This window comes from Cyprinus carpio, chromosome B15, assembly GCF_018340385.1.
Source record: "Cyprinus carpio isolate SPL01 chromosome B15, ASM1834038v1, whole genome shotgun sequence".
Classification (NCBI taxonomy): Eukaryota; Metazoa; Chordata; class Actinopteri; order Cypriniformes; family Cyprinidae; genus Cyprinus; species Cyprinus carpio.
In genome coordinates, this window is record NC_056611.1 from 18,365,308 (window position 1) to 18,384,968 (window position 19,661).

At 38.0% G+C, this 19,661-nt stretch overlaps 2 protein-coding genes across 3 annotated transcripts; both read right to left on the reverse strand.

The window, feature by feature from the left end:
* Nucleotides 1–392: 392 nt before the first annotated feature.
* LOC109056109 (alpha-2-antiplasmin-like) lies at nucleotides 393–5,001 on the reverse strand. The gene is made up of 9 exons (XM_042739604.1): nucleotides 4,853–5,001; nucleotides 3,954–4,025; nucleotides 3,760–3,837; nucleotides 3,379–3,679; nucleotides 3,079–3,222; nucleotides 1,716–1,904; nucleotides 1,378–1,520; nucleotides 1,079–1,283; nucleotides 393–958 (listed from the first exon to the last, which is right to left on the reverse strand). The coding sequence occupies exons 2-9, from the start codon at nucleotides 4,008–4,010 to the stop codon at nucleotides 627–629; spliced, it is 1,449 nt and encodes a 482-aa protein (XP_042595538.1). The 5' UTR covers nucleotides 4,011–4,025; nucleotides 4,853–5,001; the 3' UTR covers nucleotides 393–626.
* A 548-nt stretch (nucleotides 5,002–5,549) lies between these two features.
* LOC109056110 (WD repeat-containing protein 81-like) lies at nucleotides 5,550–18,927 on the reverse strand. Of its 2 annotated transcripts, none has more exons than XM_042739602.1 (12): nucleotides 18,634–18,927; nucleotides 17,243–17,641; nucleotides 13,553–17,058; nucleotides 13,328–13,435; nucleotides 13,041–13,234; nucleotides 12,755–12,936; nucleotides 12,501–12,666; nucleotides 11,681–11,846; nucleotides 10,762–11,589; nucleotides 9,115–9,260; nucleotides 8,767–8,949; nucleotides 5,550–7,440 (listed from the first exon to the last, which is right to left on the reverse strand). In XM_042739602.1, the coding sequence occupies exons 2-12, from the start codon at nucleotides 17,599–17,601 to the stop codon at nucleotides 7,114–7,116; spliced, it is 6,165 nt and encodes a 2,054-aa protein (XP_042595536.1). In that variant the 5' UTR covers nucleotides 17,602–17,641; nucleotides 18,634–18,927; the 3' UTR covers nucleotides 5,550–7,113. The 2 variants fall into 2 exon arrangements, with proteins under 2 accessions (XP_042595536.1, XP_042595535.1); XM_042739601.1 differs by having other exon boundaries at nucleotides 17,243–17,651; nucleotides 18,634–18,926.
* Between the last annotated feature and the right edge of the window lie 734 nt (nucleotides 18,928–19,661).

A 19,661-nucleotide genomic window follows, 5' to 3' on the forward strand; every position in this document is an offset into this window, starting at 1 on the left:
TTGTTTTGTTTTTTACATTTCAGTTATTTTTTTTTTTTTTTTTTTTTTACTCCAGAAAGCAAGCACATAAACTACAAAATTTCATAAAACCCATTTTTCTAGTAATACACTGTAGGTTTTGTGTTCTGTCATATTTATATATAATTAAATTAAATATAATTATTATTATAAATGTAATAAAAATTCAATATTTTTTAATTGTGTCCAGTAAATTCTGATCAGTATTTATTTGAAAAAGATACGACAATAAAACAAATTGTAATAATCTCCAGTACAGTTTGTAAAAGTGATTTCTCTGTTAGTAGTGCAGCAGATTGTTATACAGTATCTAAAAAAGAATGCACCATTTTACTAAACCTCACTAAAAAGAAAAACTAACAAGACACTTGGAGTTTCTGGTCAAATTTCTTTAATTAAAAAACAAACAAACCAAAAAAAAAAAAGCATGACTTTTTAACAAAGATTAGGATATTTAGAACAACATTAATTTACATAGGGAAAGTAATTTCAAATGATCTACTAGAATTAACTTTTAGAAGATATGTCCTTAATTGCCTCCCAGTGGGGACCAACTACGCAGTCAACAATCACTTATGGACTCATTCTGCTAAATGTATGAAAACAATCTACTTTGGAGGAACATCAAAAGAGTGTGGTTTGTCATTATTTTTATCTGAATTGCCAGGATTTGTGACCATAGTAGATGCTCCAGGGTTTGGGTTGGAAATTACTCCCAGGAAGAATGGAGTTTGACTTAAGTCATCCATTAGGGCAAAGAAAAATGGCTGATTGACAGTAAATGAAGGGTTAGAACGTGAGATGACCACACTTGTTGCTGCCACTGCCTCTGCCCCCTCTTCATTTATCTCAATACTGGACATATGCTGTACACTGGACACAAACAAGGGGCCCTCAGAGATGCGGTCCAGCTTCGGACGACTAAATAGCAAGCCTAGACCTGGATTGGAGTAGAATTATATATATTTGTTAATATAAATAATTCAGAAATATTAAGATGATTTTGAATCCAAGGTGATTATATGCATGATATGCATAAATTAGATGCAAGATATCTTACCCATGTTTGTCATGGCCTCCTGAAGTTCCTGGTTGAAGTCAAGTTTGAATTTTGGGAGTTTGACCTGCATGTTTCTTTCTCGTGGTAATCGACGGTAAAGATCTGAGATATTGAGCTTAGCTGCAATGGCTGATACATTCATATGTCCAGATGTTGGCATTATTACTAGTAGGCTCTTGTCACCTTTAAAGGGGAATCGAGCAACCTATAGAGACCAAATAGTGAGTAACAGAGTTCAGTAGTGAGGAACAGAGATTTAATCAGTGCTATTTATAAAGTAGCATCTTAAAGGCAGTAACCTGGGCATCCAGCTCATGGTGGGTGAAAACGCTGAGAGGATACTTTGGTCCAAGCATCATATCCACGTTAACAATCTGGTTTTCATCTATGTAGAAGAGCTCAGTGGAGGTGAAGTGAGGGTCAAAACGAGTGAGCCACTCTCCTGTGAGAGAGAAAATTAGACTTGTATACTTGACTTGTTTATTAGACTTGTGTGGTCCTTTATTGATTTGCACTTGTGAAATAACAAGGGAACAATAATGCAACAGATCTGAGTTATGCAAAACATCCGATGTGACTCGCTGATGTAAAAGAGAAAACTGTGAAATACTTGCTGGTAACAGGTGTTTGTTCTGACCTTTGTAGTGCATAGCATTGATGAGCACCATAACGGCGCTGAGAGGCAGGCTGGACAAAAACTCTGAGATGTGCCCATTTGTGACTTTCTTAACCCATTCATTGATGTCATTAACATCAGTCAATGTGGCCGGCTCTGAGTCATACAGTTTCTGAGAATCTTCCACAAAGTCCTGTTTTGCTTTAAATCCTAAGGGAAAAGAGAAAACCATTCATAGCTTTGCGTAGTATGGTAATAAACTGTCACTCAACTTTCAATCAGAAAGCAAATATCAGCCAGTAATCAAATTCCCAATCCTATTTAAAAGAAAAATAATTCAAATAACCTACATACATACATATACTATGTATGAAAAAAAAATGTATTGGGAGACTTTTAACACACCCTTTTTTTAAAGTAATATATTTGCAATATTTGAAAAAATGTAACCTAAAATATGAATAAATGTAAAATTTGTTATATAATTTTAAATAATTATAAAGAGAAACCAAGAGATGGATATTTTCTGGATGTCAGTCATTAGTGGAACATATTCATGAATTTCATGACTCAAGCTCACTGAAGACAAGTAAATAGTCAGCAGTTAAATGAGAATAAAAAAAACATTACAAGCAACAGAACAAAAAAACTACAGTAGAACGAATAAACAAGAAATGCTACATACAAAGTAATTATCAAAATGTATAGAAACACTGCATAATTTTCACTAATTAAATTAAAAGAAATATATATTTCTTCTTATTAAAGTTATAAAAGTGATTTAGTCAAGAGCAGTAACAGATTTTCTATCTTTTGTTGTTTGATTAACATGAATGACAGACAGCAGGAATATTAGACTGCTGTCACTTTAAGAGCTGCTCGGATCCAATATACCCTTACACTTGTGTTTTCTTTCTCAGCGGTTTGCTTTCACTTAAGACCTACTATGTTTATGAGGATACCTGCAAAGACAGGCATTTTGACACATAAAAGTGTGTATTTAACTGTTCAAGGCCTATAAAGCAGCAAAAACATCTCTGTTTAATACTCCTGCACTCTATGAGCAGCTTCTTCATGTGTGAAACAGTCTCTCAGACAGTGTGTGCATTTAACAAAATGAGTTCTCTTTCGCTGCTAATTACATTTCAACAGCTTAACATCACTGGTTTTTAAACCGCAATGCTTAAAAACACATGCAAATGACATGTTTCTGTGACCACGTAGCACAGCAACATCATGTGAGCGTGATACCACGATAGTTGACAAATTTCTACCGGTATATTGCCCACCCCCAATTTTAAGGGACCAAAAAGAAGCTTTATGTGGCCACAATATCAACCTCCCTGACAATACATCTGTTTTGTGGTATACGTGTGATTCTCACCAGTTTTCAGATAGATGCGGCTGGCGATGGACAGGCTTCTTTTGCGGAAGTTGCGCAGGAGGCTGCTGAGGGCAGTGTGGTAGCATGGCAGTGCATCCGCATGCAAGTGATGTAGAAGCAGCTCTTCTGTCTCATTAGTTGCTCCTAAGAGTCAGATAAACAACAAGATTGTCTTATTGAGATACTTACAATAGCACTAAATTTGCTAAAATAAAGGCATGCAAAAAAAAAAAAACCTTGAAACTGGAAACCAAAACATTTGTTACTCTCTGAGTCTTTTGTTTTTCATTGTAGACTTACCCAGTGCTAGCTGTGAGAGTGCTACAGACAAGCTAAGAGGGGAGATGATGACATTGGGCTGCTCTGGACTAGGCTTCAAGTTTTCCAAGAACCAAAGGCCAAGCTTCAGAATGCCGTTGCCTACGGTCCGCTTAATCTGTTGGCTGGTCATGTCCCCATCACAGAGCGAATCAAGTTCCTCCTCAGAGGAGCCTTCTTTCTGCCCAGGAGAGGGAACTGAAGCTGAAGGATCTCCTTCTAGGCCATCTGGAGAAACTGTGTGTGCTTCTGTTATAGTGGGGTCAAGAGTGCCTGAAAAATCCTGAGAGGGACAAGGCGATTGGAGTGTCAAAAGTCTAAACATGTATATACCTTCAAGAATGTAACATTGTGGGTTCTTACTGATACAGGTTTACTAGGCATCAGGGGGATGAGAGGAATTATAGGCTCTGATCCATCCTCTGGTTCAAGCGCATCTTCCTGCAGTGACAAGGAGCAATTTGTGGCATTTAAATAATAGAGTAAAATCAATAATTTAACAAAATAGAATGAAAAATCATTAGGAAAAAATAAGCAGCATAAGATGAGAGTGTTACCGTCCAGCCTTGCTTGGCATAACAAAGGAGGAGGAATGCCAGAAAACAAAAGTTCATGTTCTAGAAGTTAGTCTAAAAACCAAAGAATAGCACAATTTATACAGAATATGGGATGATTTGGCATTGATCTGTTACTGGTCATTTGTACAAAAGTACCCTTTCCATTTTACATATCCATACTTATTAAAATATTATTATTAAATAAAACGTATTATATGCATTAATACAAATTTTGTATACACTTCATCAGATCAGATTGTTCAGCAGAAACAGAAGAAAAGAATCCTCACACACAATTTTAATCAATATATTATTTTTTTTGGTAGAAACTCATTCCTGAAAGTCTCCCTCACTTGCACAGAAATCCATAATCTAGCTACTGGCAATAAACCAATACATGATCTGAATAACACCTCCAATTTCAGGTGGGGTTTTTTTTTTTTAACTTACAGATTGAACAAAATATTCAGTCAAATAATCAATAAATGCTTCACATGGCTAAAGGTCTTTCAGCTGTTGCATAATTCCAGGGTTAAGCATTTTAAAATCGTTTAAAGCTACAGGTTAAATAAATTCAGATTGCAGGAAAATTAAAAAAATATATTTTGTTTGTAAATCAACAATGTATTTATGGAAATTACTACTAATCAATTTTCTTGTGCAAATAAAATATGCTTTGTTAAATGTTTCATCAAAACATTCTTGTGGGAATTATTTGTTATTACTGGGAATTACACTTCAAAAAATACACAAACGTAAGATGAAGTGTACATATTTACAAACCAAAAAGAGCTGGCAATGGATTAAACTTGTATATTTTAACACAATATCTACTTAATATATTGCAAACAATTATTTATGGTGAGAATGCATGAGAATAAACAAAACTGTGAGCTTACCGTGCAAATCTCCAGTGGATCCAGCCCTGATTCGAGAAAGAAACACAAAATAGGCAATGGGAAAATTCTTTGCTGTAGGGGTTGGCAGTCTCGGAGCAGGCAGTTACATTTCAACTTTCATTGATCTTTACCTCGTATAGCTCTTAGACCTACCTCTTCATAGATGTAAATATTGAGAGACCTTGGGGTCAAACATCAAACTCAAGTGTGTAGATTCGTGGATCTGTGAAGACTTTGAATGAAGTAGGTTTTAAACTGGTACTGTATAGTTTGCCGAGCTAAATAAACTCACTGCTGACAGTGCATGCGAGACACTGAATATGAGTAAACATGCTGCACAAGAAAAACTGCACATAAATGAGGAGGAGATGACAAGTCAGCACTGCCAATGCTGATATTAATATAGACCGTTATTGGATAGAGGGCTTTTATATTGCTTTCTTATATGCCAGATTTACCCTGGGTCATCCACAAGCATATGCCAAGATCTCCAAATTGAGAGCAGTTGAAAGGCAGTGTGTTGCAAACACTCAAATGGACTTTGTCCTATCAGAGTAACCTCTCTGTTGGGTGCTCCAAGCATGAAAATCTACAGAGCAAACCATATGACCAGTCTTGCTCATTCATCAATGAGTAGGTCATCAATCACCCAGTTTGAAGTTTTTCAGACAAAATAAATAAATTAAATTAAGACACATTTAAGATCAACTTCTTTTACTTTAAATCATCGAAAAGGTTCATTTTAGTGAGCATATAGAAAAAGGTCACAGTTTAAAAGTAAAAAAGAAAAATACTCGCAATGAAATACAAAAGAGCAATGGCCAATGTCAAGACAGTGTGTTACTTGTGTTACTGTACATCAGACAGATGTTTGTCAATCTCAAACAGACATCGTCTTTAGCATGAATCATCAAAACCATCAAGCTGTTTGAGGAGTAAAATACAACCAATTGCATTTTTAAATACTTTGCCACATGGGATTCACCACAATCCTCTACTTAGTAACATAAAATAATGTGCTTTTTTCAAAATGAACACTAGTAAGCCTGTTTCAACACAAAATAATACAGGCATGAATTCATATAAGAACTCATAATCCACAAGCCAATTTTCTAAACCTGACAAATAGTGGGTTACGGAAAGTATATCGTGCTAAATTAGAGAGCCAGTAACATGTTTTAGTAATCTGAATAAATTCTCATTAAATATTCGAACATTATATAATTGGAATGTCTGGAGACGATAATGTTTTACATAAAGCATTCCAGTAATAAATTAAATAGTTAGTTCCTAGTTCATATCTATTCAAGGATGTTGCATAAAAGTATTCTTTTAATAATAGTAAGCATTAGGCTCAACAAAGATATATATATATATATACACATATATAAATGTGTATGTATATACAAACATACATACAGTATGGTGTGTGTAAAATGTAACATGTTGCTTGACCTGGGGTTGATGTGTCAAGTGAATTACTACATCATCAAGGTTAATACAGCATCAAATTGCTCTATATAGTCATTAGATAAATTTTTAATGTCAGAAGGTCCAAATTCAGGATTAAGGACCGCCCCGTTGCATATTAGGTGTTTACACTCTCAATCGGTGTACAGTAACAGACTCACATTTTGATCACATTTGCTTGTTCATTATGCTTCATTGACGTGGATGAAGAAACGTACTGTGTAATATAGAAAAAAAGTGCCAAACATGGTGCACTATGAAGGTCTACCATGAATACTGCATAGTTGCTGAGCAAGTCTGGTGAATGGAATCATATGGTATGAAAAAACATAGACTAACCTGTGATTCTCACAGTGTTGTTTTTGGTGATTTCACTCATCTAATGGAAAGTGTGAATGCTACACTAGAACCACACCTGAACTTTCCTGAGCAGCTCATCTCAAGCATGCCTTTAAGAATCCATTCGCTTGACTTTTTTGAAGAGAATTTACTGAGTTGATTATTACGTACAAAGCAGCTAGTGCAGTTATATCACATGAACCCTAAAAATAATAAAAAAAGACAATTCTTTTGATTGTATGAATCAGAGGCAATATTCAGTTTTGGTCACTTACTAAAGAGCGAGGTTTTAAGTTCTCTTTCAGCGAGTTTAAAATGGAAATATCAGGCTTGCTCCTTCTACGACTGAAACAGGTTTCTTTGTGCATGGTTGGCAAGATCGTTTCATTCTGGGAAAGGAGCCAAAGGTGGCACGAGGAATATCATTTTCTGAAAAAGCAACACTAGCTAGTTTAAGCCAGCAGCCTGATGGCACCGTTGTCAGAGCCGAGCAGCAGAAGCCTCTTTGTAGGCAATACGGACAGACTTGTGAGAGTCCCACGGAAGTTCTCTGTGCTGAGCTTGGTGGATCCCACCAGGTTAGCCGTGCTGTCCAAAATAGAGTACACTCCGATCTTGTTAGCAACAGTGCCTGCCACAATCTCAGCACCATAAAGATCAAATGCATGGATGGGGTCAGATGGAGTCCTGTACTGGTGGAGTGGCTTGGGCTCCACGTCTTTCCAAACGGTCAGCGTGTGGTCTGATGAAGAACTAATCAGCAAATTGCCCTCTGCTGCCTACAAAATGATACACACACAAAAATCACTGTCAGTAACAAACAGATGGGCAAGTATCCACATTTAGAGAGCGAAAGTACTTCTGGGTACTATTTATTTAGTATATTCTATATAAATAATTGTATTTTTAATTTAATCAATTTTTACTATTTTTTCCATTCCATTCCTTTTTCTTTACAAATCACAATTTGTAACCGAAAAAACTTTTAGAATCTTGCAAAAAAAAAAAAAACAGGAGGCTAACCCCCTAAAAAAAATAATTATACTTTTGCTGGAAAAGAATGGCACATGATACAAACAACACATACAGCACAGTTCAGAACTTTGGGGTCAGTAAGGTTGTTCGTGTGTTTGTTTGTTTGTTTTTGAAAGAAGTCTCTTAATGCTCATCAAGACAGTATTTATTAGATTTTTTCAGGATTCTTTGATGAAAGTAGTTTAAAAGAACAAAATGTATTTAATATATTTTATCATATATTTAATTTATAAGATTAAAAGCTAAAAAATGTTTTTTACTTTTTTCTAAAATGACCTCAAAATTATGAACCCTGGTGTACTTACTGATTACTAATGAGCAGAAGGTGTAATGATTATGATGAATATATCACAGAAAACCAAATATTTAAATGCATAAAGCATACAAATGTATGTACAAGATTCGTGAATGTGAGATTATAAATAGCAACAAAGCATCAGCCTGAAACTCCCTCACACTGGCCCTGGTCCAGCAGGACATCGTTATTGTTGAGCCCTACTAAGGTTCATCCATTTCCTGATAGTCACAAATAATAAAGTAATTGTGCAGCAATCTGCAAAGCTCATAGATTTTGTCCTAATGAGTAACTTGTGTCTATATTTGCCAAAACAGGGGGCTCTGGTGGCAGAGACAGACCTTTGACCCTACAAATCAGGGTTAAATAAAGCTTGCTTAGTTCTAGTCCCTTGTTGACTCCATCTGAACAAACCAACAGGGTACAACTTTTACTCATTCTGAAATTTCAAATACAGATGTGAATCAAGACACCAAAACAAAGATGGGAATCTAGTCCATGTTTTGTAATGATTCCTGGTTCCTCTCCATTCTAATATTTGACTATATATAGTACATGTAGTCGTCCTGTAAACTCTTCATGATGAGTGGTAGGACAATCTGATTCAGAATTTTTTGTTTGTTTCAGTAATTTTTACAAACAGTGTGTATCCATATAACATAATATTCCCTAAAATCAATACAGTATGTGATCTACAAAAACATCAAAGGACAACAGAGCATGCAGTCATATGCACGTCTTACATTACACATTAACCAACGGCACGCATACTCACTTTCATTTGCAGTATATCTCCCTCGTGACCAGGCCAGCCTCTTAGCACCAGACCCGTTCTTGCATCCAGCAGCACTATGAATCCAGTGGAGAAGCCTGCCGCCACAGTGCGTCCGCTCGGACTGACAGCCAGGCAGCGGATCAGGCCAGCGCTCATGTTACTATAGGCCAGACGGAACTCATGCTGTCAACAGAGAAAAAACAGGGTCCTTACTGGTAATCATAAGCTTTGCAGAAAGGAAAATATAGAAACCAGCCTGGCCATTATAATGCTTGAAAAAAAAAACTGATCTGAAAAAATAACTGCCTGTAACACATCATGTATTAAAGAAAAAGGAATGAGTGATACCTGCAAGCCAGGTTTGCGTGCATCTATGAAACGCAGCACAGAGTCTGCGCTAGCAAACACTACACTGCAGTGAGGAGCAGGCATAGTGGCGACAGCCGTGATGGGGTTCTTCCCGTCCAGAGCTTCATAACAACGAATATTCTTACCTAGTCATATGAAGGAGAGAGCAAAAGAAGAAATTTTGTGAAAGCTGTTGGTCTGACAGACACAGGCAAAAGGCAATCTATATAGGAATATGTATGTGTTATTTGTAGAGGAATTTGTAGTAATGTATACATTTTGTATATCAATGATCTAATAATAATATCATTATGTAATGGAGTTGACAGTTGTGGAAATGCATTTTTGTAATAAAAAGATGCTATGGGTAATTTAAAAAACTACCATTTTATGTATCTGACATCAACAAAATAAAATACTATTTTCATACTGTGTGCATCATATACATCTTGGCTGTATGTATTATACATAGTAAGATTAGATTATTTCATTTTAAATTAAATTTTAAAAAGTATATAAATATTAATAAAATATATTGTAAATTAAATGTTTTCCATGTAATAATTCATATTTTTGTAATGGATTTTCAAAGCTTAAAAGTGAAAGTCTGGGTAAGGAATGAGGGTAAATAATGAAGTCTACACATAAGCATATCTGAAAAGTACAAATTCTGAAGGTATGATTAAAAGCTGAAATTGAAATCTCTCAAATATTACTCCTCAAAATTTTGGGGTGGGAATTTTTTTTATGGTTTGGCATCTCTATGTTCACCAAGTTTGCATTTATTTTAATAAAAAAAATACAGAAAAAAATAGTAATATTGTAAAATATTATTAAAAAGTAAAATAGATGCTTTCTATTTGAATAATGTCTAAAATGTTATTTCTTATCTCATATGTCAAAGCTGAATTTTCATCAGCCATTACTCCAGTCTTCAGACTGGCTACGTTTACATGCAACAAATAATCCATTTGTAGAAATGGATCAGTATTAATTCTGCTGTTAAAAACAAATAAAGAAACAATGTAGGAGTGTGGTTATTATGTGCAAACAGTGAGAAACTCTATATTTGTGCAGTGTGTGCATGTCAAATAAAATCTATTCTGATTTGAAGCTTGTGACATATAAACATGCACATCAAGCACGCACATCAACCCGATCACTTTATTTAGCGTTTATGTAAACACTACATTCAGATTCATCAGTCGGAATGAATTCAGTCCGATTGAACCAAAAATTGTGCATGCAAACAGTGTCACATGATCCTTAATGCCGATTTGTATCTCAAGAAACATTTCTTACTATCAGTGTTGTAAACAACTGACCCCTGATAAAGGAAATAAGCCGAAAGACAGAAAGAGAGAGAGTGTTGAAAACAATTATGCAGCCAATATTTTGGTGGAATCTGTGATACATTTAATTTTGTAGGATTCTTTGGAGAAAAAAAAAAAAAAATACAGCATCGTTTCTGAATAAAAGTATTAATTTCCTTAAAAATATATACCTTACTGAACCGTAACTTTTGAACGGTAGTGAATGTGAAAAAATGTAAGAGATTAATAACACAAAATCACCTATCCTATGCCAGATAAAAAGGACTGTTACTGTAATACTGTAAGATGCTCAAATGAACTGTTATTCTCTCACCTGTGAATTGATCCCACAGATGCACAGTACCATCACAGCTCACCACTTCCTGTGAGGCCTCTAGCTGGCCGACATAAAAGACAGATTTGCGGTGGTCTGTGTACATGAGTCGAGGTTCGACTTCTCGTGTGCCATCACCGTGGTTATAAAGTGGCCACAGCCTCACTGTTTTGTCTTTACTCCCAGACAGGAAGTAGTCCTCCCTTGCTAGTGGCGCCAGACATTTGGCTGTGCCCGAGTGGCCCAAGAAACTCTGAAGACGGATCTGGTGGAAGTGGAAATGCGAGTCCTGCTGGTTGAGACCAATTTCATACTGCCAGTAGGCAAGCCAATTACCCTGCAGGGAGCGACTGCTGCGTGGGAGGTCCTGTTTCAGTGCGCTGTCCTCCGGAGTGGGTCCCAGGACCCAAGAGTATGAGGACTGAGAGAAAGAAGGTCCGGCTGAGGAAAGTGCAGTGGTGGCTAGACTCGTCTGAGGAGCACTGCTACCATATTGCCGTGTCCATGTTTCCAAAGAAGACAAGTTAGGACTCCCATAGGCTTCAGTGTCCCGGGGTACCTGGATACGGTTTCCCACCAGATGACTACCAAATGTTCCTGACTCAGGCAGGATGTCTCCACCTAGTGGTGTGGAAGTGGACGAGGGAGCAGGGAAGGGACTACGACCCATCTGGCGGCCCATGCTAGGAGAAAGGCCCGTAACAGTAGTTTTCTGACCTCCAGCAGGGTTGGTTTCTGGGCTACCTGGACTTGCTCGTTCATGATATGACTGAGCCAGACTCCAAACTAGCTCATGATTTGTAACTAGTTTGCGAATTGCTGCATCACCTAAAAAAAAGTATATACAACTCAGCTAATGAAGATTAATAAGAACACATTTATCAATGCTTAAAAGCTAACCAGTAGAAATGTGTCTTACCAATAAGACAGTAGAAAGGAATATAAGATGCATAAGCCATTTCAGGATTAAACACAGCCTGAAGTTCCTCCAAAACCCTAAGCTCACAAGTAATCTCTGTTCCATCTGGACTGCACATATCTAGGTATGTGCTGTCTCCATCCTCCCTACGTGGGGCACTTCCCATCTGCACAAAGAAAATGAATTATAATTATTAAGTAATGATGTAGTTGTTTATGAATCGGACTACAAACTATTGTAGTATTAAAAATCCTCTGATAATAATTTCAAAGTATACTACCAAAGTTTTTTGAAAGATTCTTTTAATAATTAAAAATTTTATGACAGTAAAAGACATTTATAATGTTACAAAAGAAAAAAATTATCATGTTTTCCACAAAAAAACTATTTTCAACATTACTAATAATAATTATTTCTTGAGCACAATTAGAATGATTTCCATGAATCGTGACACTAAATTTAAACTTTAATCATACACACATGACAGTATGATTGAAATGTTAAAATGTAAAATAATAATAATAATAATAATAATAATAAATAAAAAAAAATAATAAAACACATTTATTCTGTGGCACATAAAAAAATAATTTGGCACCTAAGTTTTTTCTTAAAGGGGCCAATGGCTCCTTACTCAATTTTTTTGTCTGGAGCCCTGATGAGAAATTAAATATGCAATTTCCGGATAAACTAAAAAAAAAAAAAAAAAAAAAAATCCATAATATCATATAATTACAAATATTGATAAAGCATGCATCCCTACAAAAAAAAAAAAAAAAGACTTATAAATTATACAATACTGTAAATTGTCTTTGGTTACCTGTTTTTGCAGACACTGCAGCAAGGAGAAAACTTGGAAGAACCTGGAGAGGGTTTCTGCCATGTGGTGCTGTACCATCTCTCGGCCAATCCGCAGACAGATCAGTGCCATGAGGCTCAGAGTCTTTAGACACACAGCAGAACGAGTCTGCACTCCACTAGGAAAGCTGAACAAAGAGGGAAAAAAAAGTCAGTTGCCAACTTCCTTTTTTTAACTTCCTGACTATGACTGACGCACTGTAAGTAAGCTATTACCCCATCTTAGTTGATGTTAACAAATCCAGCAGAGGCAACAGAACCTCCTGGTTAATCTTCATCAGCATATCCATTAGAGTGGTGTCTGACAAGAACACTATAATCTTCTGAGTGAGTACCACTGCACCCAAAAGCCCTGCCTCCTTTCGAGTGTTCAAACGACAAGAAGAAGGTGGAGAGACCTGCAAGTTTCAAGGAAGTAAAATTTTAAGTAAAAATCTATAAAGAAAAATAAATTTTACAAGCCGAACTGTTAATCAGTGAGATTCAGGAATTTCTAAGTTACCAGGTAACCAATGTAGGGTAGATACTGGTAAGTCAAGACTGGTTCTCCAAAGAGATGTGCTATGTAAATAAGACACTCGAGGACTGGTCGTGCAGTCTGGTCACCAACAACTGGCTTCTTCTCATATACACTTCCTACGCTCTCAAGGCTATTTTCCTCATTTGCAGAGAGCATGAACTGGTGTTTATCAAGACCTAAAAGAAAAAGATTACTTATAACAGAGATAATAAATTAAGCTAAAACCACCAAATACAGCAGAATAAGTGTATGTAGTTCAGAAATTGCACCTATGTAACATGTAGTAAGAAGTTTTAGCAGGTTCCTGGCTATGAATCGAGATGTCAGTGTCGGCCCCAGTTTTGCAGACAGCCATCTGACAGTTTTGCAAACAGTGTCTGGAAAACACAATGTATTTTTGTTACAGAATTATTCAGGCATACTGCTACTTTGAATACTAAACATATACAAATAAATCATGCACAAAAATTACAAAAAGATCTGTTTTGACTCACCTAAAAGTATCTTATGTTCTTTTTCCTCAGAATCTTCTAAAGGGTCATTTTCAGTGTCTTCTTCCTCCATGTTTTTTTCTGCATCTTCTTGCACAATTCCATTCATGACATCTGCCTCAAGTGTGGCCAAGGTTGCCTCAGACTCCTCTGTGCAAACTGAAAGAGTCATCTCTAGACTGGGCACCCTTTGCACTGTATTTTCCACTGTCTCCTCATCCTCAAGCTCTCCACCATCCTCACCATCACTAGCTTGCTTTAGGTCCTGACTGCTGTCAGCAGACTTTAAACTTGCACGGTCTCCAATGGACACCTCACTAGCGCTGCTCTTGTCGCTCAGTTTCCCCATGCTGAGAGATTCCTGGTCTTGATCTTTGTTTGCTAGGCTTTGGTTCTGCTGCTTGGCGCCAAATGCCATTGTTGCCCCAGATGCACTATTATTCACATAAAAGCCATTCTGAAAGTCCTCACCTTCAGTCAGAAAAACCTGGTCGTTGAGACTGATGCCTGATGGGTAATCCACAAGTCCTTGGTCTCCACCAACACCTCCACTACCTCCTCCTACTTTGCCAGATGATGTGACAGTAGACGACCTCCCATCCTCACACTCACAGTCCTCCTCTTCCTCATCTAAGGCACCACCAGCTCCCCTTAAAACCTTCAAGCCATCCCATTCAGTCCCTGCAGCTGTATTGCAGCTTTCAAAGCCTGTGATGACCTGCAGAACATGTGGAAGAAGGCTGGAAAGAAAGGCTTGCAAACCCAATCTTACAATAAGCTGCAGCACAAAGCAATCCGTGTAGAGGTAGAAGCGGCCTCGAAGGCATCTGGGATTCTCGTACACACCTACCAGAGGCTTTAGTAGATACTTGGAGGCATTGCGAGGCCCAAGAACCCTGGACACAGGCTCAAATAAGTACCAGGCAGCATAAACAGCAGTGGACTCCTCTGACATCAAAGAAAGCACAAAGGGTAGAAGAATCTCAAGCCCCTCTGCATTTATGTTGTCCTTGAGAAGTGTCTCCAGCTGTTGCCATAAATTGAACACAATGTCACGGCCCTGAACACTGTTAATGGACTCCATCTTGGAGTGGTAGGAAAATATGAATTTGTGCAGTGTTGGGAAATATGCTGGAAAGGGTAGAGGGGAAAGAACAGGACTAAGCAATTGCCAAGGGTTTGGTGGTGGAAGACCCTCACAAATAGGGTCATATTTGAACAGATACGGTAGTCCTTGCGGGTGTCTTGTGAATGTTTCTGTCTTAGAGCAATGCTTGTGGACCTGCAGAAGTGACTCTAGTGCATGATGGAGTGGTAGTGGAACATCTCGAAGGTTTGAAGAGCACAGCTTCAATACTACTTGAAATCGATCACTCAGATGTTTTCCAGGTCCCAGTCCCCGCAGTTTGGAGGAATAAAAGATCTCAGCAATGAGAACACCCAATGCTTGTATATCTCTCTGGAAAAGATCTGCAAATGACAGAGGAACTTTCAGTACAGGTCTCAAGTCTTTCTTGTTCGTGTCAAGACCCATCGTATGCTGGGCTTGACAGTGTAGACCTTTCACCAAGAAGTTGTTGAGCTTTTCTAACTCTTCCAAAGGCTGCAAAGGTTTAAATCCCTCTGGCAGGCTTATCTTAAAATCCTCAAAATTAGAAGCCTCTGGCCTTTTACCAACAGAGGCTGCTCTGTGAAGCATGGATGCTCGAATACCTGATCCTAGGGTATTTGTGACATTTCCGGGTGTTTCACCAGGGTACGAACCATGAGAAGGAGAAACAGCCAAAGCAATACTCTCTCCACTGGTCTTTCCACCTGCAGAACCAGCCAAAGGGATTGGAACAGAATTAGATGACGACGAGCCACTTAAGTCAAGGGCTTCCATTGCTTGCTCAAGCTCCTCGTCCCTGCCTACAACTGACCAACCACTGGATTCACAACCTGTTGTTTCTGGGACCAGTCCATCCACACCATTCATTGTGGTTTCAGGTGGTGGAATGTGCCAGGTCGATACGTTGACAGGCCCAAAGTGGGGAGGCTCTGGAGGTGAATACTGGTAAGGTGCAAGACGAGGTGGGTGAGGATGGTCAAACAGTTGCACAACTCCATAGCTGGTGAGATGTGAGTGGCTATCCACCAAGTGCAAGCACACATTCTTAGCTTTGACGGCTTCTTTACCTGATAACTTGTAGCCAAATGTCAGGTCAATCCAGTGATGCAACTGTTGAGACACTTCTCGACTCTCCAGCAGTTGTCTATGCACAGCAATAAACTCTTCGTAGGACTTACACCATGGAGGTATATCAAGGTCTGGCATGTCTGGGTGAATGGAGTGGAATATTGAGGGATCTGTGTAAAATTCAGGGATGCATTCATCTGGGGTCCAACTCTGAATACGTTCCATACTAGCTGGATATTCATTGGGCTCCCACTGGGAACGAACATGGCTGCACAGTACAGATTTGGGTGTCTGTCTAGCTTTGTAGACATAATAAGTGATGTCTGACAGAACATCTGAGATATGATGGGGAACGTGGAGGTGATCCAACTGGCCTGAGCCACCATGTACTACTGGCCCACCAAGGTCTAAGGCAAAATTGCTTCCACCACTTCCATTAGCTGCTGCTAGTGCTTCTTTGGTCATTTCATATGTGAAGTCCAGTTGTTTATCACCTTTATTCAGACGAAATTTTGACTTCTTGAGATCACGAAACCTTCCATATGGCACAGTGAAATCTACCACCCAAGGTAAAACCGGGTGATAGTTTGGGTCTCCCTCACGCCTCCCTGCCAGTCGGTTTAATTCCATCAGATATTGGAAGTTGCTGACTTGACCATTAACCCAGTCTAAGACCAGAGATTTGAGCTTGTCCAGACAATTTCTACAAAGATGTTCACTCACACCACTTTTATGACTCTGATTGTCTTTTGCTGTAACACTTGTTGGCGCTTTACTTCCAAATGCATGCGGCATAGAATCCCTGTACTCTCCAAACTTTTCATAATGTGCCAGAGATATCTTTAGGCGACTGCAGAGCTGCTCATCAACTGCAGTGTCAAGTAAGGAGAGTTCGCCACACAGTAGCCCTGAGGCATGACATTCGCGCATTGCTATGAGCAGTTGGTACAAAATGAACAATATCTTAGCATGGCTGTTAGCCAGCTTAGCTGGACTGTAAGTGACAATGTCATGAACAGTGTATTGTGTGTACGGGAAAACCACATAAAGAACCTCCTCCGACTCCAGCAAGCATTCTGCAGGTAGCACATTTGGACACAAACTGTCAGTACTTTGTTTAAGAGCTGAGCAGTTGGATGGGAATGGGCTGTCTTTCTCCTTCTCCTTGGCTGGAGAGAGGGATGGTGACACTCGATCGGTAGAGATAATGCTGGAGCAAAACAGTTTCTGTAAGGCTTGGCGAACAGCATCAATGGCCAAAACAGGTGTTTGCTCAATGGAATCTCCATATGGTTGCACATGATTCATGTAAGCTTCACGCCATAGATTTCTGAAAATGAAATAAAAAAGGATATTACAAGTCAACACTGATTGAAAAAGTTAACCAAATGACCATTGTTATTATAAAAGTAACACAAGCACAATTAAATATACACACATCTGAAAACGAGGTGATTTTGAACAGATTGTTTTAATCAACAGAATTAAAAACACAACAATTACAAAAATTGTACCTGAAATTAGACTGGGATACTCCCTGCATCAGAGTCATGAAAGAGTCCTGTGAGAGTCCCTCCCCATGGCAGCCTGGCTCCCTGGCTAATCGGTATCCCAGTTTGTGCTTTCTAAGGCCTTGGATACAAACACGAGTCCAACCAGATGGCAATTTCATCTGAGAGCGCTGGAGGAGAGTGCAGATTTCACCCTCGCTGAAGCACTCATATCGTGCACAGCGAGTTACTCTCTTGTTTCTCAGGGCCATTACCCATCGAGTTGGGACCAGGACCACCAGTTCATTGGGTCGCTGACTGGGTCTAGTCTGCCGCTGATCAATACCCAGGTCCCTCTCCAAGGCTGGTGCTAACCACTCCATGATTTCTTTCAGTTAACCAGACTGTAGCCCTTGTAGGCCCCTATAAGAAGCTAAAAAAATGTCAGGACAGGAAGTTAAATGAAAAGCACTAAAAATACTATTATCGGTTTCTGTAGACACTATTACACATATGTCCATGACATAAAATAATGAATAAAAAATGTATGGAGACACATGGAAAGTGTGTTTTATATCCACTGCAAACCTGAATAATATACTTAATGTACTTTGTGCAAGTTGTGCGAAACCCAGATAAAAGTTATTAAATCACAGATGATCTTAAAAGTGTAATCTAAAAATTGTTACTGATTACACTATTTATATTAACAAAATTTGTACAGTTCCATATTACATTTCAGAAGAAATCCATTCAACACTGTATGGCAACAATGCATATTACTAAAACTATTACCAATAATAATAATAACAAAAACATTTAAATGCAATGTTTATGACGAACAGATGTAAAATATTTTAAAATAAAATCCTGTAGAATAATGGAAACAAAATAATTACGGTATTTAATAATTATAGAATTATTTTATTATTCGAATAAAATAATGTTATGCAAATTACAATATGCAATAACATTAGCAGAAGCTTGCAGATCAAATCATCTTTAGGATAGCAACAACTAATGATTTGTCGAGGACACTAATGTCATCACTGAAAATGTCATGCATTAACGTTACCCCGTCACTGTATTCTTCCATACTTCATCAGAAATAATAAACTTCATTTATAACATCCAAAACAAAAGCTCGAAAGATCGAGCGTGTTAAATGTAGTAGTAACGTTACACATGCATCTTTGATTTCTGCATCTAATTTCTACATTTTTAGTTCCTCTTACAGACAACAAGGAAATAGTGCACTTCTGTCAGTTCTCGCTTGTAAAGTTACAGATTCAAAAAAGCACTACACTATACATTAAGCCACAACTTGTTTGGCTAATGTAAACACACAAGCACAACCGTTAAGCAAACATTTGGAAAAGAGGAGATCTGTCCATCAAGATGTTGTTGTTGCTCACCTCTGCACTGTTTACTGCCTGTCAGCAACTGCGCTCCGGAACAGCTGCCATCACGATGCCAAGTCCCATGTTTGCGGGATGTATAAATTGTATTTCCAGTACTTTGAGAACCACCATAACCGCACAAAATTATCTAAGAAGTCGAGAATATTTTGTTGTCTTCAGAAGCCATAGTGTTGAGTCCAGCGCGTCACGTGACTCTCATCTCTGTGCGTGCGCTCCAGACCGTGTGATTCTCAGCCAGTAGAATTGTGTCATAATACAAGTCCCCTCAAGATCATAAAAGAAAAAATACATAAACACATGATCAAACATTAAACTTATATTGTCATTCTGATTAATCTCTGTTAAGGACTCCGGCTTGACCCCCGACCCAGAACCACTGTTATTTAACATATGGCCATGCGAATATGACTTCTAATAAAAAGTAGTCCGGGCTCCACAGCATGAGCTGCAAAATGTGAAAAATATGAAAAAAATTAAATATAAATATAACGTTTAGTTATAGGCATAATCTCAGGCGGCCTGTTAAAGTACTTGTACCCATTTTGCAATTTACTGAGTAGCTTATGATAAACATGACGCTGATACATGACTAGTATCTTATGCGGACTCCGAAAAATAAACCTGTTGCCTAAAGAAATCCACTAGAGGGCGTCCTGCTATTCTGTTGTAAGACTTATAACAGCTATTCAAATCTTCTAGCACAGTCACAGACCCACCAAAACTAACAAACTAAAAAAAAAAAAAAAAGTTTGTGTCCTATACAATCTTCATTTTCAGTATAGTCAGATTTTCTTAGCTTTAACTATGCGAAAACTCTCGGGCCTGTAGTTGCTGGGAAACTGTCGGCATTATAAAACTAGGTTTTGAATGAAACGTCCAGTTACACTAGTGTGTGGTTTCTATAGAAGTGGTTTTCAAACCCATCTTTAATTTAAATTTTATGCAAATTCTGTTCTCCAGTCTACAATTTCAGAATCATCATTTTTTTTTAGCTTTTGGGTAAGAGGTGAACAAAATAAAAT

Coding starts and splice junctions, on each gene's coding strand:
- LOC109056109 (XM_042739604.1), bottom strand. CDS start 4,010: ATGAACTTTTGTTTTCTGGCATTCCTCCTCCTTTGTTATGCCAAGCAA. Junction 3,223..3,378: donor ACTCTCACAGCTAGCACTGG/GTAAGTCTACAA, acceptor TCTGACTCTTAG/GAGCAACTAATGAGACAGAA. Junction 959..1,078: donor GGAGGCCATGACAAACATGG/GTAAGATATCTT, acceptor ACTCCAATCCAG/GTCTAGGCTTGCTATTTAGT.
- LOC109056110 (XM_042739602.1), bottom strand. CDS start 17,601: ATGGAGTGGTTAGCACCAGCCTTGGAGAGGGACCTGGGTATTGATCAG. Junction 12,667..12,754: donor TTAACATCAACTAAGATGGG/GTAATAGCTTAC, acceptor CTCTTTGTTCAG/CTTTCCTAGTGGAGTGCAGA. Junction 7,441..8,766: donor GAGATATACTGCAAATGAAA/GTGAGTATGCGT, acceptor ATCATTTTGTAG/GCAGCAGAGGGCAATTTGCT.